Source organism: Pantherophis guttatus, chromosome 7, assembly GCF_059756535.1.
Source record: "Pantherophis guttatus breed Tessera chromosome 7, ASM5975653v1, whole genome shotgun sequence".
Classification (NCBI taxonomy): domain Eukaryota; kingdom Metazoa; phylum Chordata; class Lepidosauria; order Squamata; family Colubridae; genus Pantherophis; species Pantherophis guttatus.
In genome coordinates this window covers 19155187-19176331 of record NC_142069.1, presented here as the reverse complement: position 1 = coordinate 19176331, position 21145 = coordinate 19155187, and the positions used below count along the sequence as shown (strand labels likewise).

The 21145-nt window shown below is 39.4% G+C and overlaps 1 protein-coding gene across 4 annotated transcripts in view; it reads right to left on the bottom strand.

Annotated features, from left to right (window-relative positions):
- FGD4 (FYVE, RhoGEF and PH domain containing 4) overlaps positions 1 to 21145 on the bottom strand; it is a 124123-nt gene that overhangs the window by 22123 nt on the left and 80855 nt on the right. For all 4 annotated transcript variants that reach the window (XM_060694501.2, XM_087873099.1, XM_087873098.1 and 1 more), the window contains exons 3-5: positions 15102 to 15282; positions 6813 to 7290; positions 2087 to 2176 (exon numbers count right to left, since the gene is read on the bottom strand). In XM_060694501.2, coding sequence (XP_060550484.2) covers positions 2087 to 2176; positions 6813 to 7290; positions 15102 to 15282 — 749 coding nt within the window. The remainder of the gene's footprint in view (positions 1 to 2086; positions 2177 to 6812; positions 7291 to 15101; positions 15283 to 21145) is intronic.

Genomic DNA, 21145 nt, shown 5'->3' with positions numbered 1-21145 from the left:
TTGCCCACCCCTGCTCTATGTGGTTTACAAATGTCACTATATTTCCCCAAAAAATCTGGGTCCTCATTTTACTGACGTGAGAATGATGGAAGGCTGAGTCAGTATTGAGCCAATCAGGATCGAACTCCCTGGCTGTGGGTAAAGTTAGCCTGAAATACTGCATTCTAATCACTGCAGCACCAGGGTTCTTAATTAAGTACCTGCTTGCTTTTATAATCATATTATTTTGTTATTATTTTGTTCTGTTTCTTTGGCTGCCAACTCCCAGGCTTGCACATCACTTCATAGCAAAGCAGCTCCTTATTAAACTGAAAGGAATTGCATGCATTAGTGTAGCCAATAGCTACAGTAAGAAGACAGTAGTCATAATAAACCACTAGAAATTTAAAGGTAATAAGAGATGATTAATTTCTATTCCAAAACTGGCAAATATGCAGTGCTTCTTATATTTCAAGTCAGAGAGAAAAATCCAAATCAACACAAAAGGAAGCTAGCTAAGATAAAAAAGAAAAAGAAAAAAAAGATTATATTCAAAACTCAATTTATGGTCTAATAACCCAGAAAGGGGGAAAATAATTATGCAAAGAATGAAGGTGAGAAGGCAATCCAAAAGGCAGACTCCCATGATGAAAAATGTTCAGATACAGTATTGGGTTACTGAGAAAAGTTATACTGTAAACAAAAAGAACAGGCTAGTGAATCAGGAGAGCAAAATCAACGCTCGTGGGCTGTGTGACATTTACATTTTTTGGACTGTGGAATTTAAATGGAACTTTATTCCGAAGGGATATGAGTAATTCCTAATTATTTTGTAGTTAGTCATCATTTCAACTGGGAGATGAACGTGGATTTTCCCTTTCTTAGTTGCAAAATTAAATGGGTCTCATGGTTATTAGGAGTGACCAACTAGCCATAGGGTGGCATTTGCCAAAGGGAGAAAATGGACCCCATTGCTGAGAGAAAAATAAGACAGTGGAGGAAATATCTAACCATAATCACTTAGATAACTCTTCTCTTTCCGACAGAGAAAGAATGGCACAGGAAGCTGTACTCTAAAACATTAATTCCCCATCTATGGTCCACAAGGATAGGTGATTGTATACATTTACAAATATACATGACCCACAACTTGGGAAATCATTATATATTGTCCAATATCTTGGCAGTAATATCAGTATAAAAGGGATGTGGTGGCTCAGTGGCTAAGACACTGAGCTTGTTGATCGAAAGGTTCGCAGTTCAGGGTTCGAATCCCTAGTGACGCAAAACAGGGTGAGCTCCCGTTACTTGTCCCAGCTTCTGCCAACCTAGCAGTTTGAAAGCATGTAATAAATGCAAGTAGAAAAATAGGAACCGCCTTTGGTGGGAAGGTAACAGTGTTCCATGCGCCTTTGGTGTTTAGTCATGCCAGCCACATGACCATGGAGACATCTTCGGACAGCACTGGCTCTTCGACTTTGAAACGGAGATGAGCACCGCCCCCTAGATTTGGGAATGACTAGCACATATGTGCAAGGGGAACCTTTACCTTTACTTTTAATTTCAGTATCTCATGATTTGGCCATTTGATCAGAATCCACTAAAAATGAATTATTATTTAAAATAGGAGACCTGCAAATTCCATTGGTGGGGCAGGTTTGACATAATGCTTGTAGTTCTATATTACTGACTTTGGAGTTGAGTGCTGATCTTCAAAAGCTACTGATAATAATGTAATAATCCAGGATTATTACATTAAAGGAAAAGAAAACACTGGTAGAAGATAATACATTTATGAAGATGAGATAGAAGAATGAAATGCTTGTGGAATGCATAGCATATTTCAAAGAGTGATATGTAGATGTTTGGGGATTGTTTGAGAAAATATACATAATATGCTTTAGTTTTAATTCAAGCTAATTTCAAAACAGATTCAGATAAAAAGCTTTCCTGTACATGACTTACTTCATACATAACTCTAAGACCAGGTTTTTCACCGTATTATGGATTAGTATTGCATGTGACTCAAGCAAAAGAATTTCTTCTTATACAGAATTAAAACATTTCTTCACAACACAAAAAACAAGGAAGTGGAAAAAACCCTTACCTGATCCAAGAGAGCAAGTCTGCTCACATAAGCTCTTTCAGTGTGCAAAAGCTCATTTGCAATTTTGTAACATTTTTCTTCATTTGTTTCCTGGAAATACAACCAATTTTACATTTAGAAGAAAGCTTTAAAAATGTAATTCCTACATTTAAAAAAAATTTTGCAATCAGTTACTGTGTTTATCAAGCAAAGATTTTTTTTTCAGAACTCAACTCAACTGAACACAGAAAACTATATGAAAAATCAGAATGGCACAAAAACAATCCAAGGTCTATCTTATAGTGAGAAATAAAATGACAAAAGGAGCTATGTTTAAAAAAAAAAAGTAAGCATAAATGCTTTTTAATGTGGCCTAGGGGTTTTTGGTACTGTCCATGAGGTTTTCATAGCAAGGAATGAACTTTGAACTTCGAACTATGGTGCTGGAGAAGACTCCTGCGAGTCCCTTGGACTGCAAGGCGACCAAACTGGTCAGTCCTAGAGGAGATCAACCCTGACTGCTCTTTAGAAGGCCAGATGCTGAAGATGAAACTCAAATACTTTGGCCACCTAATGAGAAGGAAGGACTCACTGGAGAAGAGCCTAATACTGGGAACGATGGAGGGCAAAAGAAGAAGGGGACGGCAGAGAATGAGGTGGCTGGATAGAGTCACTGAAGCAGTCGGCGTGAGTTTAAATGGACTCCGGGGGATGGTAGAGGACAGGAAGACCTGGAGGAATGTTGTCCATGGGGTTGCGATGGGTCGGACACGACTTCATGACTAACAACAACAAAGGGGTTTTGAGGGGCTAGTATTAACATTGGAAGTGCTAACTAATAGTATCAATTTATTCAGCAAAAACTTACTATTTTGCTTGCTTGTTTTTTTCCATTTCAGATAAACTCACCAGAGGTGTTTCTATCAACTGTGACCACTTATATGTGTTTAATCCTAATATAGTAGCTTAAGTAACATCTGACATCACTGCATGAAAGCTTTATCCATTTCTTACTTTCCCAGATGCTTTTGACTGTTGCAACTTTTTCTTAAATATATAACCTCAAATTGTAATATGTGAAGCGATATCTTTGGGACTTGTCAATAAGATCTTATATGTATAAGGATATGATGGTTGTTCTGATCATATCTGGAGCCACCATTTTTTGACAGCAACTGAGCCAACTCTGCAGTCACCGGCCAACAGTAATTTATATATAAACAGCAGATACGCATAGTCTTCAATTTATAACTCGCAACCATAGAATTTCCAGCAAGGCTGTTGTTAAGTGAGTTGCGTCCAATTTTACAAGCTTTTTTAATGGTTGTTAAGAAAATCATCGAAGTTGTTAAATGAATCACGTGGTCATTAAGCAAATCCAGCTTCCTCCATTGACTTTGCTTGTCAGAAGCCAGCTGGGAATGTGTAATGAAAGGTTGCTTTGGAGCAGGAGATTTATATAATAGGAAATAAGTGAACAAACAGCTCCTGTATCCATTATTCTATTATACCTTATTTTCCATCTAAAAGTCTTTACACAAATTATGCCACCAAAGAAAATCTTTGTTACAAATGCAATCAAATTCCCTTAAACAACTTTGTCTAGGCCGGTACACATTTTGTGTTATAATGCAATTTACATGAAGCAAATAGTTCACTCTAAAGCTGGTATTGGTTATGTTGGACAAGACATGCAGGCCGAAGTATTATACGCCCATATTCTTTCCAAAGCAGAACTTCACCCAGTACAAATTGTAAACTTTATTTGAACTGCATGCAAATACTCAAGAATGCTGGCTAGGATTAAAAACTGGGACCCAACTCTAGTTCTAAATTCCACAAAGGCAAACCATATCCGATTGCTTCTAAATTACAGTTGAAATCAGGATGGAATAAATGCATTCATGAATCCTTTGCTTTGTTTGTTGTATTGCAGAATGGACTATTTTTATGAGGTTGAGTATTTTTCCCAATTTTCTGACTTCTTCTTACATGTCTTTTCTGTTTTATAGCTACCTTGATGAAGCTATTTTTCCAAGTTGTGCTCATTCCCACATGATACGCTTATTTCTAGCCTAAATATACCTGCCATTATGGGAGAACCATGGACTGTATTGTCAAAAAAAATCTCTCATAGGACATGGTACAGGTACCGTAGTCCTTGACTTACGATCACAATTGAACCCAAAATGTATGTTGTTAAATGGGACATTTTAAAGTGAGTTTTGTCCTATTTATGAGTTTTCTTCCACATTTGTTAAGTAAACCACTGCAGTTGTGAAGTTATAACAAGGTTGTTAAGTGAATCTGGCTTTCCCCATTGAGTTTGCTTGTCAAAAATTCACAAAAGGTAATCACATAAGCCCGGGACACTGCAACTGTCATAAATATGAACCAAGCATCCAAATACAAATCACATGACCACGGGATGCTGCAACAGTCTTAAGTGTGAAAAATGGTCATAAATCACTTTTTTCTGTGCCCTTGTAACTTCAAATGATCACTAAGTGAACTGTTGTAAGTCAAGGACTACCTATATTAGCTGCCATCAAAGGATATATGCTGTAACATTAATTCAGGGATTCAGAGGGTGAGATCAGACTAAGTGGATACCTTTCATCACCTTCTCTAGATATCCACCCCCAGTTTGTTATATATCATTGTATCAGCACCCAGTAATTGCTTTTTGGATATTATTATTATCAAATAATAATTCATTTATTTGGTCCACCTTCTTGGGTTAGTTTGCACTTAGCATTAAGCACCAATATTAATACCTTCAGAACAGGGGTGGGTTCTACTTACCTTTACTACCGGTTCGCAGTGGGCGCGTAAGCGCTTCTGCGCATGTGCAGATCACCCATGATGATGTCATGGTGGGTGGGTGGAGCCTCCCACCGGTTTTACTACCGGTTCTATATAACCAAACCGAACTGGGAGCAACCCACCACTGCTTCAGAATGGCAAAAGAACCGTTCTGGCCATTTAGAGAAATCAGGAGAAGTTTTTAAATTGAGCAAGAATGCCCACTCCAATTGAGAAGGGAACTTCATAACAACCTCCCCCAGGATTACTCCTTAACAGCTGCTTTCATATCTAGATTAATAGTGATACCAAGTGTATTATCATTCCTCCCAGTTTCACAGGAAGGGCGCTTACTCCAGAGTGCTTCCCCTGTTGAACAGAAAGTGTACTCCTACGCAGACAGAGAAACAAATGGGCAATTTCACACAGAGCAATAAACCCTAAACCCTCAGAGCAATTCTCACAAAAACCCACAATTTTATTGACCGTGGCCACTGTGGAGCCAGAGATGACATTTATTCCCTCCAGCTCACCTACAACAGAAGACAATAATTGCCTCTGACCAACAAGTACTGCATCCTGGATTTGACTTGCTTGTGTGTCTATTCACAAGGAAAGAAAAGGAGATCAACAGAGAGGCAGGCACTGGGGAGAGCCTCAGCCAATGGGATGCTCCCTGCTTCAAAGGGGGAGGAGTTCAGTATTTTGAAAAATTTTAAATTGGTGACCCATGAAGATGTCATTACAGAGGTATGGTAATGATCCAGGAGCAGCCCCCCAGTCTGGAAAGGCCCTAATACCGTGATGGTGAACCTATGGCACGCGTGCCACAGATGGCACATGGAGCCATATCAGTGGCACCCGAGCATTGCCCTAGTTCAGCTGCAGTGCACATGTGCATGCTGGCCAGCTGATTTTCAGGCCTTCCGGGCCCACCAGAAGTTGGGAAACAGGCTGTTTCTGGCCTCCAGAGGGCCTCCAGGGATGGGGGTGGGGAAGGCCCATTTTTCGCTCTCCCCAGGCTCCAGAGGCTTTCTAGGGGGTGAGGTGCATTGCGTTATGGGTGTGGACATACATGCACGTGACTCCCACTCGCTCCCCCCGCTTTTAGCACGAGATGGCAAAAAGGTTAGCCATCACTGCCCTAATACCTAGACTTACATCATGAAATATAGGTAGCCCTCACTTACTGACTGGGCAACTGGGAATGATAACTGTTGCTAAACAGCACGGTCATTAAGTGAAATGTCATGTGACTGCACCAACTTATAATAGTTCCAGCTGCAATCATTAAGGAAACACCATGGTCTGTTAAACGCAACATCAAGTGACCATAACTTCCAATCTCCTGCTGGTTTTCCCGCTGAGTTTTTCTTGTCAGAAGCTGGCTGGGAAGTGTCACAAATTTTATTTTACTTTATTCATTTATAACATTTATTGGCTGCCCATCTTACCTCAGGATAACTCTTATAATTATAAAAAAATAAAACTGTACAAAAATAATAAATAATAAATAAATGAATGAAAAAAATTAAATTAAATTAAAAATAAATAAAATTTAAAAAAATAAACATAAACATAAACCGTGGGAGGCTGTAACTGTCATCAATGTGTGCCAACTGTCAAGTGCTCAAATCAGAATCATGTGACTGTCGGATGCCACTTCAAAAACCAGTTGTAAATCTTTTTTTTCAGCACCACTACAAATTTGTACTCTGAACAAGTGGTTGGTAGAACAGGATTATCGGTAAAGGAAAGGCTCCCCCATTTCAAGAGGCTCTCCAATCTAATGCAATCTAATCAAAAGTCGTATCAAATTTCTACAAGTCTAAGAATATGTGGAACCCGTACCAAAACGGTTCTCATGACGATCAAAAGCTTCTTTACAAAACGTTATTTACTCGTGTGTAAATCACTATTCTGCATAATCTAGACTTCTTACCTTTGTCTCTGTGTTAGGGTCTCGCTGACTGCTTTGCTCCACCCGCTTCTCTTCCTTATTGGCAATCATCTCTCCAGCTTCTTTTACAGATGGGAATGAATTTGCACCCGGAGCCCAGTGATGGCTCTTGATCTTCTGCCCCTTGCAAGTTGCTGTGGTTGGCAATGAGTCCGTACTAGTGTTTCCTCTTTCTCCATTTACCAAACTGCTATCAACTGCATCACAGTCATTTTGAATGTTTCTGCAGGCACGGTGGCCAGACCACTTATCTTGGCAGTCCCACTGATTCTGTGCTATTATGCCATTGGCTGTGTGATTCTGTATATCCTGAGACCAATCTCTACTGTTTCCCTGCTCGTGTAGGGGATGCTGGATGAGGAATTTTGGCTGAGGTGATGGCACCGGTCCATACTTTCCTTGAGGTTTACCAACATTTAAAACAGAAGAGTCTTTCTTCAGCTCATTGGAAAAGGATGTGCTAAAAAGAATAAAACACAGAAACTGAATCCTGATGTGTAAACATATATGCAAAATTAGCATAAAAACTAAAACAATACACTAATCAAGGAACCATCCAGGAGAAAACCACACCTCTCCAAAACTGAAAGAGCAAGCTACTGTATATAAAACAGGGAGCAATTCCTTACCCACTTGCACGGATGAAGTTACCTAGTTAGGTAATGAAACATCTGCAAGCAAACAACCAAGCTCAGAGACCACCAAGGACTCCAGAGTATAAAAAGCAACTGTGAGACAGAGATTCAATCACAACAATAATCTTATTAAAGATTAATAAGGAGTCGAGGACTGAGATTGCTGATTAGATTGAAGTGAGGAAAGCCTGGCTTTGTGTTTACTTGCAGGCCTGGCCTTCTTCGCAAGTTATCTGTCTGTATATGTCTATTATCTCTGTCTGTCTGCCTGTCTGCCTGCCTGCCTGCCTGCCTGCCTGCCTGCTTACCTACCTACCTACCTACCTATCTGTCTGTCTGTCTGTCTTATCTATTTATCTACGGTATCTATCTATCTATAGACCGTAGATAAATAGATAGACAGATAGATAGATAGGTAGGTAGGCAGGCAGGCAGACAGACAGAGATAATCTATCTATCTATCTATCTATCTATCTATCATCTATCTATCTATCTATCTACGGTATCTATCTATCATCTATCTATCTATCTATCTATCTATCTATCTATCTATCTATCTATCTATCTATCTATCTATCTATCTGTCAATCTATCTACGGTATCTATCTATCTATGTTATCTATCTATCTATGTTATCTATCTATCTATGGTATCTATCTATCTATCTATCTATCTATCTATCTATCTATCTATCTACAGTATTTATCTATTATCTATCTATCTATCTATCTATCTATCTATATCTATCTATCTATCTATCTACAGTATCTATCTATCATCCATCTATCTATCTATCTATCTATCATCTATCTATCTATCTATCCATCCATCCATCCATCCATAAATACATACATACATGCTCCCATTTTTGCTGGAGATTGGAGAAAGGGTTGAGATTCTGCTATTATTAATGAAAGAGGTCTAACTTGGATCTTCTGGCTACTCTATCCTTCCTGCTCTATCAAACTGGCTACTTTTTAATACCTGAAAACTTTCTTGATGTAAGCAGCAAAAGAAAAAGAAAAAAGAAATCTATAGAAAACAACATATCAGAAGCATATCCTAAGTTAAATAGTTTGTTTGTAGGTAGAAGTTTTGAACACTTGAAGATATTTATAGCATCAAAGAAAGGCTTCCTGTGTCAGGAACAGCTGGTGTTGTGCTACCTGCCCTTTGGAATGAGATTCCCCCCTGAAATGGTGTGGCTTCTACCCTACTGACATTCCAGTGGTGGGTTGCTACCAGTTCGCCCCGGATCAGGTGAACCAGTAGCGGCGGTGGGGGCTCCGCCTACCCACCAGACACTTCTGAGCATGCGCAGAGGTGTTGCACGTTCGAGCGCCCATGAGCGAACCGGTAGCGACAGGTTTTGAAACCTGCCCCTATGACATTCCATAAGGTCTTGGAGACCTGTTTGTACTCCCAAGGCCTGGGGTAAAGACCAATGGGGTCTTTTGTTGGGTGTGTTTTTATTTTTGTTTTTCTGCTTGTTTAACGTGCTCAGATTCCACATTATTTTTGTTTCTTATTGCTTTTTATGTTATTGTTTGTGCATGGCCTAGAGTCAGTCAATGTCAGGCAGTGTCCAAAATGGAATTAAGTAATAATCAAAAGAGCCTAAGCAACTGAAGATGTGATGAGGATGAGGATGAGGATGATGAGGATGATAATGATGACACTGATTGGGATGAAGGGAATGAGAGGGAGAAAGAGTAGGAAAGAAGGTATGCAGGATTCCTCTGTAGTGAAAGCCAAGAATAATGAATGGAAGTCTTCAATGGGTCAAATGGCAGGTAGAGAGGCTGCCATTTGAGGATGGAAAGGAGGTATAATAAAAACATGGCGAAAGTAGTTAGCGCTCAGACTATGGTCAGCAACTTAGTAAGGGATTTTTATAAAAATGGCTTGTTTCTTTTTAGCTCTTTGTTGGTTTTAAATATTCCCCAGAAATGCTTTCCAGTATGTGCATTATCATTATTTTCTTGGAAAAAAAATAAAGAACGAACTGGAAAAGGGGCAAATCTGATAGTGGTTTGTATGGCTAACACATTTTAAACTGTTTGTTTATAACTTTGCTTTACAAAGGAAATTCAAGAGAAAAACAAAAAATTAAATTAAATTCAATAATTCTAAAGGACAGCTTTTTGAAATAAAGGACTGTCCTTTATAATAAAGGAGAAATAACCACTGAAATTATAATAAATAGGTTCAAACACCATGCTGGACCCAAAAGAAAAGATATTATTTGTTAGTCCTATGTAAGAACCTTAGCTTCAAATGTCTTGACAAAGTAGAAGATTGTTAGGTATTATGCAGAGGGAGGTGGGTTTGCTTGTGCATGTGCATGGGTTAAAAGAAAGAAATCTATCCCCTTCTTTGTGTCAAATGTTTTCTTCTTTGTAACCCAAGATGTGATGGTTTTAATCAAGCACCAATTCATGGGAATCAAATATTCCAAGATCATACCACTGAATTTGACAGGAAGTTCACAGACTAAAGTGGCACAATTTTCTGGCCTTTTTTCCCAGCAGTAGATTAAAGAAAACCAAAAGGCTAATCTTTGTGTACGTTCAGAGGTGGTATTCAGCAGGTTCTGACCAGTTCTGGAGAACCGGTAGCGGAAATTTTGAGTAGTTCGGAGAACCGGTAAATACCACCTCTGACTGGCCCCGCCCCTATCTATTCTCTGCCTCCTGAGTCCCAGCTGATCGGGAAGAAATCAGGATTTTGCAGTAACCTTCCCTTGGAATGGGGTGAGAATGGAGATTTTACAGTATCCTTCCCCGGCTACGCCCACCAAGCCACACCCACAGAACCAGTAGTAAAAAAATTTGAATCCCACCACTGTGTACATTTAATAGAAAGGCAGAAGTATAAAGGTGGGATAGACTCATATTGAAACTGGGGAGGGGGGAGGGGGGAAAGGTCTTGTTCTCTCTTCTGTGAAACAGATTGCTTGTAGAAGAAAATAGGGGAGACCTCTGTAGATTAGTTTGTTCTCTTGATCAAAACAACTTTATTACTCTAATAAATCAAATAAACGAACACATATTTTTCTTAAAAATACTGTCGTCATTTCTCCCCCCTCCCCCAATCAACAATTGTTTTCTAAGGATGGGTATAATATTTGCTCATCTAAGGTCTTTGCAGTAATTTTCCAGACCTTCCCTCCTCAAATTTCTGGAAAGTATCAGGCAACAACTCAATTGCAAATTTATGCAGATTCTTGTTCCAGTCAACACACAGTTCCATCACCATAACAAACAGCATAAATGGTGAAACAAAAAGCCTAATAATTACATTCCTTTTACATAAAAAAAGATGCAATCTGGGTATTTTATTTCTACTTTTTGATACATCTCAAGATGTGCACACATATGTACACACCCTTTGCCTATTAAAAAATACTAATATTGATGTTAAATGAAGCTATTCAGTTCACATACTACTGGCGCTAATTTTATACATTTTAATTCTTTTCCCAATATAATATTCTTTATACTGGATTTGTATCTGAAATATACCACATTGTAAGCATGCAGACAAATATAGGAAACTCTTATACAGAGTCGGGCTACTTGTTCATTTAACCAGCACTATTTACTGCAGCTATATCAATCACTAATGCTAAAACAGATTATAATTATTATTTGTGTAATTCTCAAGCTAATCAAACTATGGTCTATTTTGCAAAAAGCCATGATTTGTGGATTACAAATTCCAATTTATTTATTCCATTATTACAATTATCTATATTAGGTGTGTCCAATCCACAACCCCATGGGCTCATGAGGCCCTGGACAGTTATTAATGCAGACCCACAAGATAATAAAAATATTAAAACATAAAGGAAGTTTCTTATTTTTATATATAACCTATATTATATAGTTAATATATTATACAGCTCAAGACAATTCCTCTTCACTCAATGCGGCCCAGGCAAGCCAAAAGGTTGGACAACTATGATTTATATAGTGTCCTCAACCACCACACTTGGACATTTAAAAATTCATGAAAAAACCCCATAAAATTCCAAAATAAAACAAGGGAAGAAACTTGGGTCCCAGATACCAGCGAAAACCTACCTTTTCCATCTTCCTGAAGACAGTGTGTGGCACCAGTGTGGCTTCTAAGGGCATTTCCATAATAAGGGGGCAACCACATAATAATAGTTTTAACAACATGGCTATGTTTGGGCTATGATGTGTTTTTTGCTAGCTTCATACAATGTGCTAAGCCATTGTTTATAACCCACATTTGAAGTTCACACCTGCTGAGCCAAAATTAGGGCTACCATGTCTGCATTGGAAAAATCATGATGACCATGCACAGGTAAAAAAAAAAACTTGTAGAAAATTCTAATTTTTTGCTGCCTTCTAATAGTAATCTAGATATTTTTCAGTCCAGATGTAATACAGTAGCCCTAGCCAAAACCAAACTAAACATTTAGCATGATGTATGAGCTGAGTTGTAACTTTGGCTTAATCCTCATTAATTTTGCTCACTATGAAAAAGACAGGAGACAAAAGGAATTGGTTTCCAATCTAGCTCTCTCATACAATCTGCCAGTCAGAAGGAGTCTCAGTCTCTCTCAGTCTCTCTCTCTCTCTCTCTCTCTCTCTCTCTCCTCTCTCTCCTCTCTCTCTCTCTCTCTCTCTCTCTCTCTCTCTCTCTCTCTCTCTCTCTCTCTCTCTCTCTCTCCTCTTCTCTCAGAAGCACAACCCCACAATAGTCATCTATCTTTGCAGGTAATGGGATCACAACAGCTCTGACAGCGAGATTGTATGTTCAAAGCCCTAATTTAACTTTAATGAAGCATGCTGATTTTTTATATCACCCAAAATGCAGTGTGAGATGGCGTTGACTTTATCTACTAGTGCCTCTTTCTGCACCACTCCAATTTATCAGTGCTATTTATCACTTTGCTCAAAGTAACTACTCCCTTCTGCAAGATATTCTCTACCATGTGTATACTTTCATCTTTGCTTCTCCCTAGGATAGGGGTGTCAAACTCGATTTCATTGAGGGCCACATCAGGGTTGTGTTTGACTGCGGGAGGCCAGGGTTGGAGGTGGCCAGGGTGGGCGTGGCCAGCTTGATGTCATTCATGTCGGGGGCACCTGTGGGGACCCGAGAGCTCTGCCAGGGAAAAGAGGCTCCCAAGCTCCATTTTCGGCTTCCTGCAACCCTCTGCCACTGAAAATGGAGCTCGGGAGGGCTGCCCGTGGCCCTCATGAGCTTCATTTTTGGCTGCGACGGTATCCTGCAACTCTCTGCCAGTGAAAACAGAGCTCGGGAGCTCCGTTTTTGCTGGCAGATGCGGGCCAGTCCTTTGCTGTTTTTAGGGTGGCCCTGTGGGCCAGATCTAAACACCCCGTGGGCCAGATCTGGCCCCTGGGCCTTGAGTTTGACACCCCTGCCCTAGGATAATTTTTATGGAACCCAACAGCTGGACTAATTAACTTCACCAGACTCCAAATATTTAATGGAGTTCAATCATCCCCAACTCCTTATTGCAATGGTGCCCTTTTATTACCTTTGATTAAAAATGGTTAAACTGCAACTGCCAGCTCATTTGCATGAGGACTCCTTATCTTCTATTTCCCAGTCACCTGCATCTTAGATCACTCAGCAGATAAGACCCACAAACCAAGGGAAAAAATTCTAGAATGAAAAGACAACACATTTTTGTTCTGGAATGAAGCTAACCAACATGGAGGCCCCAGAAGATTTATGTATAGATATCTAATGTTTTATCATTCAATACATATGATGAACTTCCTATAAAAACATTTAAGTAAGTTGCAACTATAGAACCTACATCTTGTCTTTCTTATAATAAGTTGGCAACTGTAAGTCTGAATAAGAGAGATGCTAAATCTAGATAGTATAAGTAGCAGGATGCTTCAATCAAGAAGAAGTGGGGTTATTACATGAAGCTGCTGGACCATCTGCCACCAAGACATTGTCCACTTTTAGCCGATCAAGAAAGTCACGTCAATACAAAGGCTATCTGGTATTAGTAAATTAACTCTGTAGTATTTATATGGAACCACCTATTCTTCTCAAGACTTATCTCATTCAGAGAAAGATTTTATCCAACTTCTTCTTGGACTGCTATCAAGAGGATGTTTCGCCTTAGAAAAGACACAGGTGAGTCTTCGAAGTTTGGAAAGGAACAAAGAAAGATAAAACACAGTGCTAATGGAAATCTGCTACTATAGATGCTCATATTAAATATGCTTTCTGAAGTAAGAATCTCATTATGACCAGATCTTTTTTCCTGAATTGGACAGAAGAAAAAAAATTATATACCAGAACAAATAAGAGGAACAATGTAACCATGACTTATGAGAAAAGCATGGATGTTAGCAACCTGTTGGGATGGAAATCTTAAAAAGAGCAAATGGGTGGGATGCAAACAAGAAATACAAGTAGTCCTTGACTTACAACAGTTCATTTAGTAACCGTTGGAAGATACAACGGCATTGAAAAAAGTGACTTATGACATTTTTCACACTTATGAACGTTGCAGCATTCCCATGGTCATTTGATTTGTATTTGGATGCTTGGGAAATGGCTCATACTTATGACCATTGCTGTGTCCCGGGGTCATGTGATCATCCCCTTTTGTGACTTTCTGACAAGCAAAGTCAATGGGGAAGCCAGATTCACTTAACCACAATGTTACTAATTTAACACCTGCATAGATTCACTTAACAAACATGGCAAGAAAAGTTGTAAAATGGGGCAAAATTCACTTAGCAAATTTCTCACTGAGCAACGTAAATGTTGGACTCAATTGTGGTCGTATGTTGAGGACTACCTGTATTGGCTTGATGTTTAAAACAGACAAGAACTCTTGAAAAATAAAGGACAACCAATTCTAAAACCTCAAACGAAAGACAAAGTTCTTTTAAATGAATAATCATGGTTTTGGCTTATACTGAAAATGGTAACAGGGGAAAAGGAGATTTGCAGCAATATTATACTAATTTGGTAACATTACTAAAATTAACTAAGCTTTTCATCTTTTTGCTATCAAAAGTCTTCATGAACACAGCTTGACCTAAGCCAGGGCTAGAAATCATGAGCAGGCCTGGGGCCTCATATGACCCTCATCCTCATTGCATAAGTCTACTAATAGCAATTAATTTAGATTTCCATCCAAGTGAAATCTGTCCTAGCCTGCTGCACATTGAGGGGGAGAGAAAGTAAAAAGAGATGTGATAATGAGTAAGAGAGGAAATGTAGGCGGTTAGAAAAAGAAAGAAATTGGGCGATTTTCTCTATTTCTTACATTTACTCACTCTTCATGTATCACTCCCTAAAAGTAATCCCTGCTGAAGGCAGTTTTAAAAAGAGATCAGGTATTATTTCTGCTTAAGTTCTGATCATTGTATGTAAGCACACACACTCCTGTGTGTCGTGATAATATTGGTTTTCATTTCCGGCTAAAATTGATCCGGTCCAATCAATAATGCATCATCATTCAAATTGTGCAATTTAATAAATCAACCATAGCAACTGTCTGTCCTCGCCATTAAAAATTGGAATATGTTCTTCCTCTTCATTTATTATCATCACATATGCTCATTTCAATCTGCAACCTTTGAATAAAATGAAATGTGTTTACCTGCCTCCTTCAAAATGACTGATGAGATCAGACACTTTACTAGATTTTTCTTTCGAGACACAAGAAGAGATAGGTGTAATTTCCTCCATTCTTGGCTTCGTGGTATACAAAGCTTTAGACTTAGGGGTTTGGTGGGTAATGGATGGCTGTGAATTCTGCAGATGTAATGGCTTTGGAGGCACTGCAAAGAAAAAGCAACACTACTTTTCATATTCGTAGGAATTTCACACACCAGTGCTATTCAAAGCAGTGACTTTAAAACTTGTCCTCTTCAGTGTGATGCCCTCAAAATCTTTTGAAGTACCACACTCACATTCTTCAAGTCAAGAGTGCCAGGAGTTCTTTTACAAAATATTCAAGGCAAGTTTTTTCATTACTATAGATTCATAACTGATGTTCTAATAATTTAGAAGTTAACATTGTATCAGTCAACGTTATGCCCTGCTGAAGGATGTTTCTTGGATTGCCTAAAGGTAGATTAGGAACAGTTCAATAGAAAGCAATGCCTACTCTTATTACTATCTGGCATACATTAATATGTCTTGTGGGTATGCTTTGGCCTATTTTTTTTTACATCCTAGATATCTAAAAAGACAAAGATATACTTGCAATCCAGCCAGTGGTGAAATCCAATTTTTTTTACTACCGGTTCTGTGGGCGTGGCATGGCTTAGTGGGTGTGGCTTGGTGGGCGTGGCAGGGGAAGGATACTGCAAAATCCCCATTCCCTCCCCATTCCTGGGGGAAGGATATTGCAAAATGTCCATTCCCAACCCACTCTGGGGCCAGCCAGAGGTGGTATTTGCCGGTTCTCCGAACTGCTCAAAATTTCCGCTACCAGTTCTCCAGAACCTGTCAGGACCTGCTGGATTTCATCCCTGAATCTAGCACTCTACTGTTCATTCTACCAATAATCCACCCAAAAGATCATGAACCTAAGTTATTTTCATTATTATCCGGAAATCAATAAGATTGTTACCAGATATGAATTTAGCCAACTTATTCTGAGCATCCCAACTTCTCTTTCTAGAAATGAACTGTAATCACATTGAAAACATTTAGATTTTTCTCAGATGTCTGAAGTATCAATAATTTTCCCTTATCTGAAAACATTGCATATTAAAGCTCATTAAAGAAGCGTATCATCAAAGGGGAAGCCCTTTATATAATCAGACATTAGTTTTCTTGTGTCAAATGTTCAAAAATATAAAATGTAACACACAATCCTTGTTTAATGACTGCCTCATTTAGCAACCATTTGCAGTTACAACAGGGATGGGGAAAAAAGTAACTTTATGGCCAATTAATTACCTTTACAGATCTATAAAGCAAAGGAAAGCTGAAAAAAAATTGTAAGCACAGTCATGGTTTCAACTAATGACCAACAACCAAGCTTAACAACCAAGTTGCTGGTCCTAATTGTGATTGCTAAACTAGGACTACCTATGTGGGCTATTCAAAAACAATTCATCCTATCAGGGGTGAAATCTAAAATTTGTTACTACCGGTTCTGTGGGCGTGGCTTAGTGGGGGGGGGGTAATATGACTGGGTGGGCGTGGCCAACTTTTTTTTTTTACTTTTAAAAGCATTTTTTCTACAACCTTAAGAGGTTAAGAGGTTGCAGAAAAAAATGCTTTTAGGAGCCTCTGATGATTAGGCAACTCAGCTGGGATCGCCAGAGGCTTTTAAAGGCTTTCTTTTTTCTACAACCTCTTTAGCTGAAGAGGTTGTAGAAAAAATGGTTTTAAAAGTAAAACAAACAGCCTCTGATGATCGCGCAGCTCAGCTGGGCATGGGGGCGGGGTGCAAGGATTTTTGCTACTGGTTCTCCGAACCACCCGCCGCCATTGCTACTGGATCGGGCAATCTGGTCCGAAACCGGGAGCATTTCACCCCTACGTCCTATTTCAAAGCTCTTTAAGGCCCAGTTTCAACTTTCTCCCTACATCAGGAGTGTCAAACTGGCGGCCTGCAGAGCAGATGCATCACGCACAGGCCACACCCACCCCAGCTCCATGAAGGCAAAAACATTGCGAAATGTCACATGACCGCAACATGATGCCACGATTTTGACACCCGTGCCTTACATGATTTCATACAACCTGGCTAGAAAGGCAGGGAGCTGCAATGACTTCCAACATAGAATAAAGAACAGGGAAATTAAATCTACTACATTATTTATTATTATTTAGTGTATGGCCTGCCAGCAGTTGCTACTACATCTACTACTAGATACTACTAGATCTATCACAGATATAGGCTTATGCAAGAAGAATGTACATATTTAAAGACTGGCCTGGTGATGTGGATTATTTGATTCTTTCTCCACCTCAGAAACACAATCTACTTCTAATGCCACACTAACTATCAATTACAGAATATGTGAGCAAGCTTTTAACACTGTCAACATTAGAGAACAATCGCAGCTAAAAATGCTTTATCAATCCAGCATTTAATGAGAATGGAGAAGCTACAAATTGCTTTTTATCAGATTTCTCTAATTAGGTGAAAGAGCTGTAGATATCAGGGCTACCATACAAATGGATCTTCAAAAGCTGCAGTTTCCATATAGTTAGGCAGATTACAAACAATAGAAAAGGAGCTAGTAAAGGCTTTACTGCTACTACTGCTATCCCGATGCCACCAACAACGATTAAGAACTTTAATTCAGCTGTGGACCATTGCTGCAGTACTTGATCATTCTAACACATGAAGTTGTCGCAAACAAAATTATCTACAAGCCAACAAATCTGCTCCACAAAACCAGAAACGCATAGAGATTTATAAATCAATTATTCCAGGATGTAAAGGACTGCACACAACGGAGTAAAATCAATTGTAACAACAAAATCACAGCAGCATTTCAGCTGATCCTCTTCTGTAATAAACTCAGAGAAGAAAATGGAAGGAAATTGTCAGGTGCGAACAACCAGACTCAACACATATAAAGTTCAAGCTAACTACTTTATTATGTTCTGCCTATTAATTTCTGCCAACTTTAAGTATTAACTTCTGCCAACCTAGCAGTTCGAAAGCACGTAAAAAATGCAAGTAGAAAAATAGGGACCACCTTTGGGGGGAAGGTAACAGTGTTCCGTGCCCCTTTGGCGTTTAGTCATGCCGGTCACATGACCATGAAGACATCGTCAGAAGCGCTGGCTCTCCGCCCCCTAGAGTTGGGAATGACTAGCATATATTTGCGAGGGGAACCTTTACCTTTTTACTATTAATACAGAAATGTCCTCAGACTGGCAGCCTTATCTTGGGAACAAATAGATAATGTTCCAGGAACTTAGAGGAAGGGGGAGAGAGGGGATCGGTCCTAGCCCTTTCATGATGGCGCAGTGACTCCAGGCTAACTTCATGCTTATGCTCTCCTCCCTGCCAGGTGATTCTAGGATAACTTGCTGCAACTCACCATGGCCAACTCACAGCTGAACAACTCACTGTGGGACCAGAGTTATACTAATATCAAGAAGTATTTCAGCATGGCTAGTCTAGTGAAGAGAAGGACCAGGGGAGATATGATAGCAGTGTTCCAATATTTGTGGGGTTGTCACCGAGAGGAGGGGAGTCAACCTATTTCCCAAAACACTGAAGGCTAGACAAGGAATAATGGATGGAAACTGATCAAGGAGAGATTCAACCTAGAAATAAGGAGAAATTTTCTGACAGTGAGAACAATCAACCAATGGAACAGAAGTTGCCTTCAGAAGTTGTGGGAGCTTCATCACTTGAGATTTTCAAGAAGAGATTGGACTGCCATCTGTCAGAAATGGTGTAGAGTCTCCTGCTTGGGCAGGGGGTTGGACTAGAAGATCTACAAGGTCCCTTCTAACTCTGTTCATCTGTTAAATGGTGGAATAGAATAATAAAAGAAAGGATATCAAAGGAGGGGCAAAATGAAATGTGAAAGACAAAAATTAAAATATTTTTAATTATTTTAAATAATTAAATCAAATTGTAGAATTGCCCCTTGGCAAGTTGGCCATGGTGAGCTTGCTGTTTACTGCGGCAAGTTGGCAAGAGCAAGTTGTCCCATTCCGCTGCCAGTTTGGGTGCTTCCCAACAGAAACGATGGGATCACTCCTGGAAGGGCAATTTTCACAATTACCCTATTTTTATTGGAACTGCCATAACAACTGAGTTACGACTGGTTGCTTAGTGGTCATGTGACTGTAATATACAATGGGTTCCCCCCCCCGAAACTGATGTTTATTTCCAGCGTCTGACAAAAAACGCCCCATAGAAAACAATGGTATTTGCTTAACACTGCAGAAAAGGTGATAAATTGGGCATAATCACGTGATGACTCGCTTTATGATAATCAAGATTTACAAACGAAACTGTGGACTCAATTACAGCCACAAGTTGAGGACTACCCTCGACTTTCTCAATTTTCCTCTAGAACAGATTGGGAGATCTAGACCAGGGGTTCCCAAACCCTAGTCAGTGGATCAGCACCAGACCGCAGCATGCCAGAAACCAGGCTGCGCAACCAAGCGAAGCCCCATCCGCGGGATGCAGGCAGCATGCAAAACCACGCCCCCTCCATTCCGCGGAAAAAACTCTCTCCACGGAACAGGTCCCTGGTGCCCTAAAGGTTGGTGGTCATTGATCTAGATCAACGAACAACAGACAATGGTTGAAATTTGGAATATACAACTCACAGAGATGATAAATCTTCTGAAGGGAAGGGGAGAAACTGAGACCAATTTGCAAGGCAAAAGGAAAGCACTCAAATGTCCAAAGGAAGAGGAAGAAGCAGCTTAAATGAATTAACGGATCGCATTTAAAACCAAAAGGCAAATATCAGATACTGTATCTGCCTCTTTCCATAAGAAACGCCAGAAGTACTAGTCTGAATAAGTGGAAAAAATAGTACATGTTTAAAGATTCGCTTCCTTGCCAAGAAACACGCAGCCCTGCAACCAGATTGCTGTGCCAGAAAGTATAATGATGGTGAAAGGAAATAAAACTGCCAGTTTGGGAGGACCAGTGTTTCTCAAATAACACTGAACAAGTACCACCTACTCTAAGTGGAGCCCAGCTGTGATGTTCCCTGCTCCTAATGTGTCTTCCTGGTTAGAGAGTATGATTTAGAATAAAGTGACAGAACTCCAATAATTAATTATGAGGAAAAACACAGCTCACATGTGTTCCTACTGATGTCTCACTGCATACTAAACCACACCAGCATTTTGTTTGGAAATAACCGGGGACAATAAAGGAATAGTATCAGTTGGCTCTGTGTAAAACAACTATTAGTGCAGTGGTGAAATGTAAAATTTGTTACTACTGGTTCTGTGGGCGTGGCTTGGTGGGGGGGAGGTAATATGACTTTGTGGGTATGGCCAACTTTTTTTTTTTACTTTTAAAACCATTTTTTCTACAAAAAATTTTTTTTTCTGTAAAAAATGCTTTTAAAAGCCTCTGACGATCCCAGCTGAGTTGCCTGATTGGCAGAGGCTTTCTTTTTTTTTTTTTAAAGCCTCTGACGATCCAAGCTGACTTTCCTTTTAAAAACATTTTTTCTATAACCTCTTCGGCCGAAGAGGTTGTAGAAAAAATGCTTTTAAAAGCCTTTGAGGATCCCAGCTGAGCCACGCGATCATCAGAGGCTTTTTTTTTTTACTTTTAAAAGCATTTTTTCAGCCAAAGAGGTTGTAGAAAAAATGCTTTTAAAAGCCTTTGAGGATCCCAGCTGAGCCGCGCGATCAACAGCTTTTTTTTTTTACTTTTAAAACCATTTTTTCTACAAAAAAATTTTTTTTCTGTAAAAAATGCTTTTAAAAGCCTCTGACGATCCCAGCTGAGTTGCCTGATTGGCAGAGGCTTTCTTTTTTTTTTTTTAAAGCCTCTGACGATCCAAGCTGACTTTCCTTTTAAAAACATTTTTTCTATAACCTCTTCGGCCGAAGAGGTTGTGGAAAAAATGCTTTTAAAAGCCTTTGAGGATCCCAGCTGAGCCGCGCGATCATCAGAGGCTTTTTTTTTTACTTTTAAAAGCATTTTTTTCGGCCAAAGAGGTTATAGAAAAAATG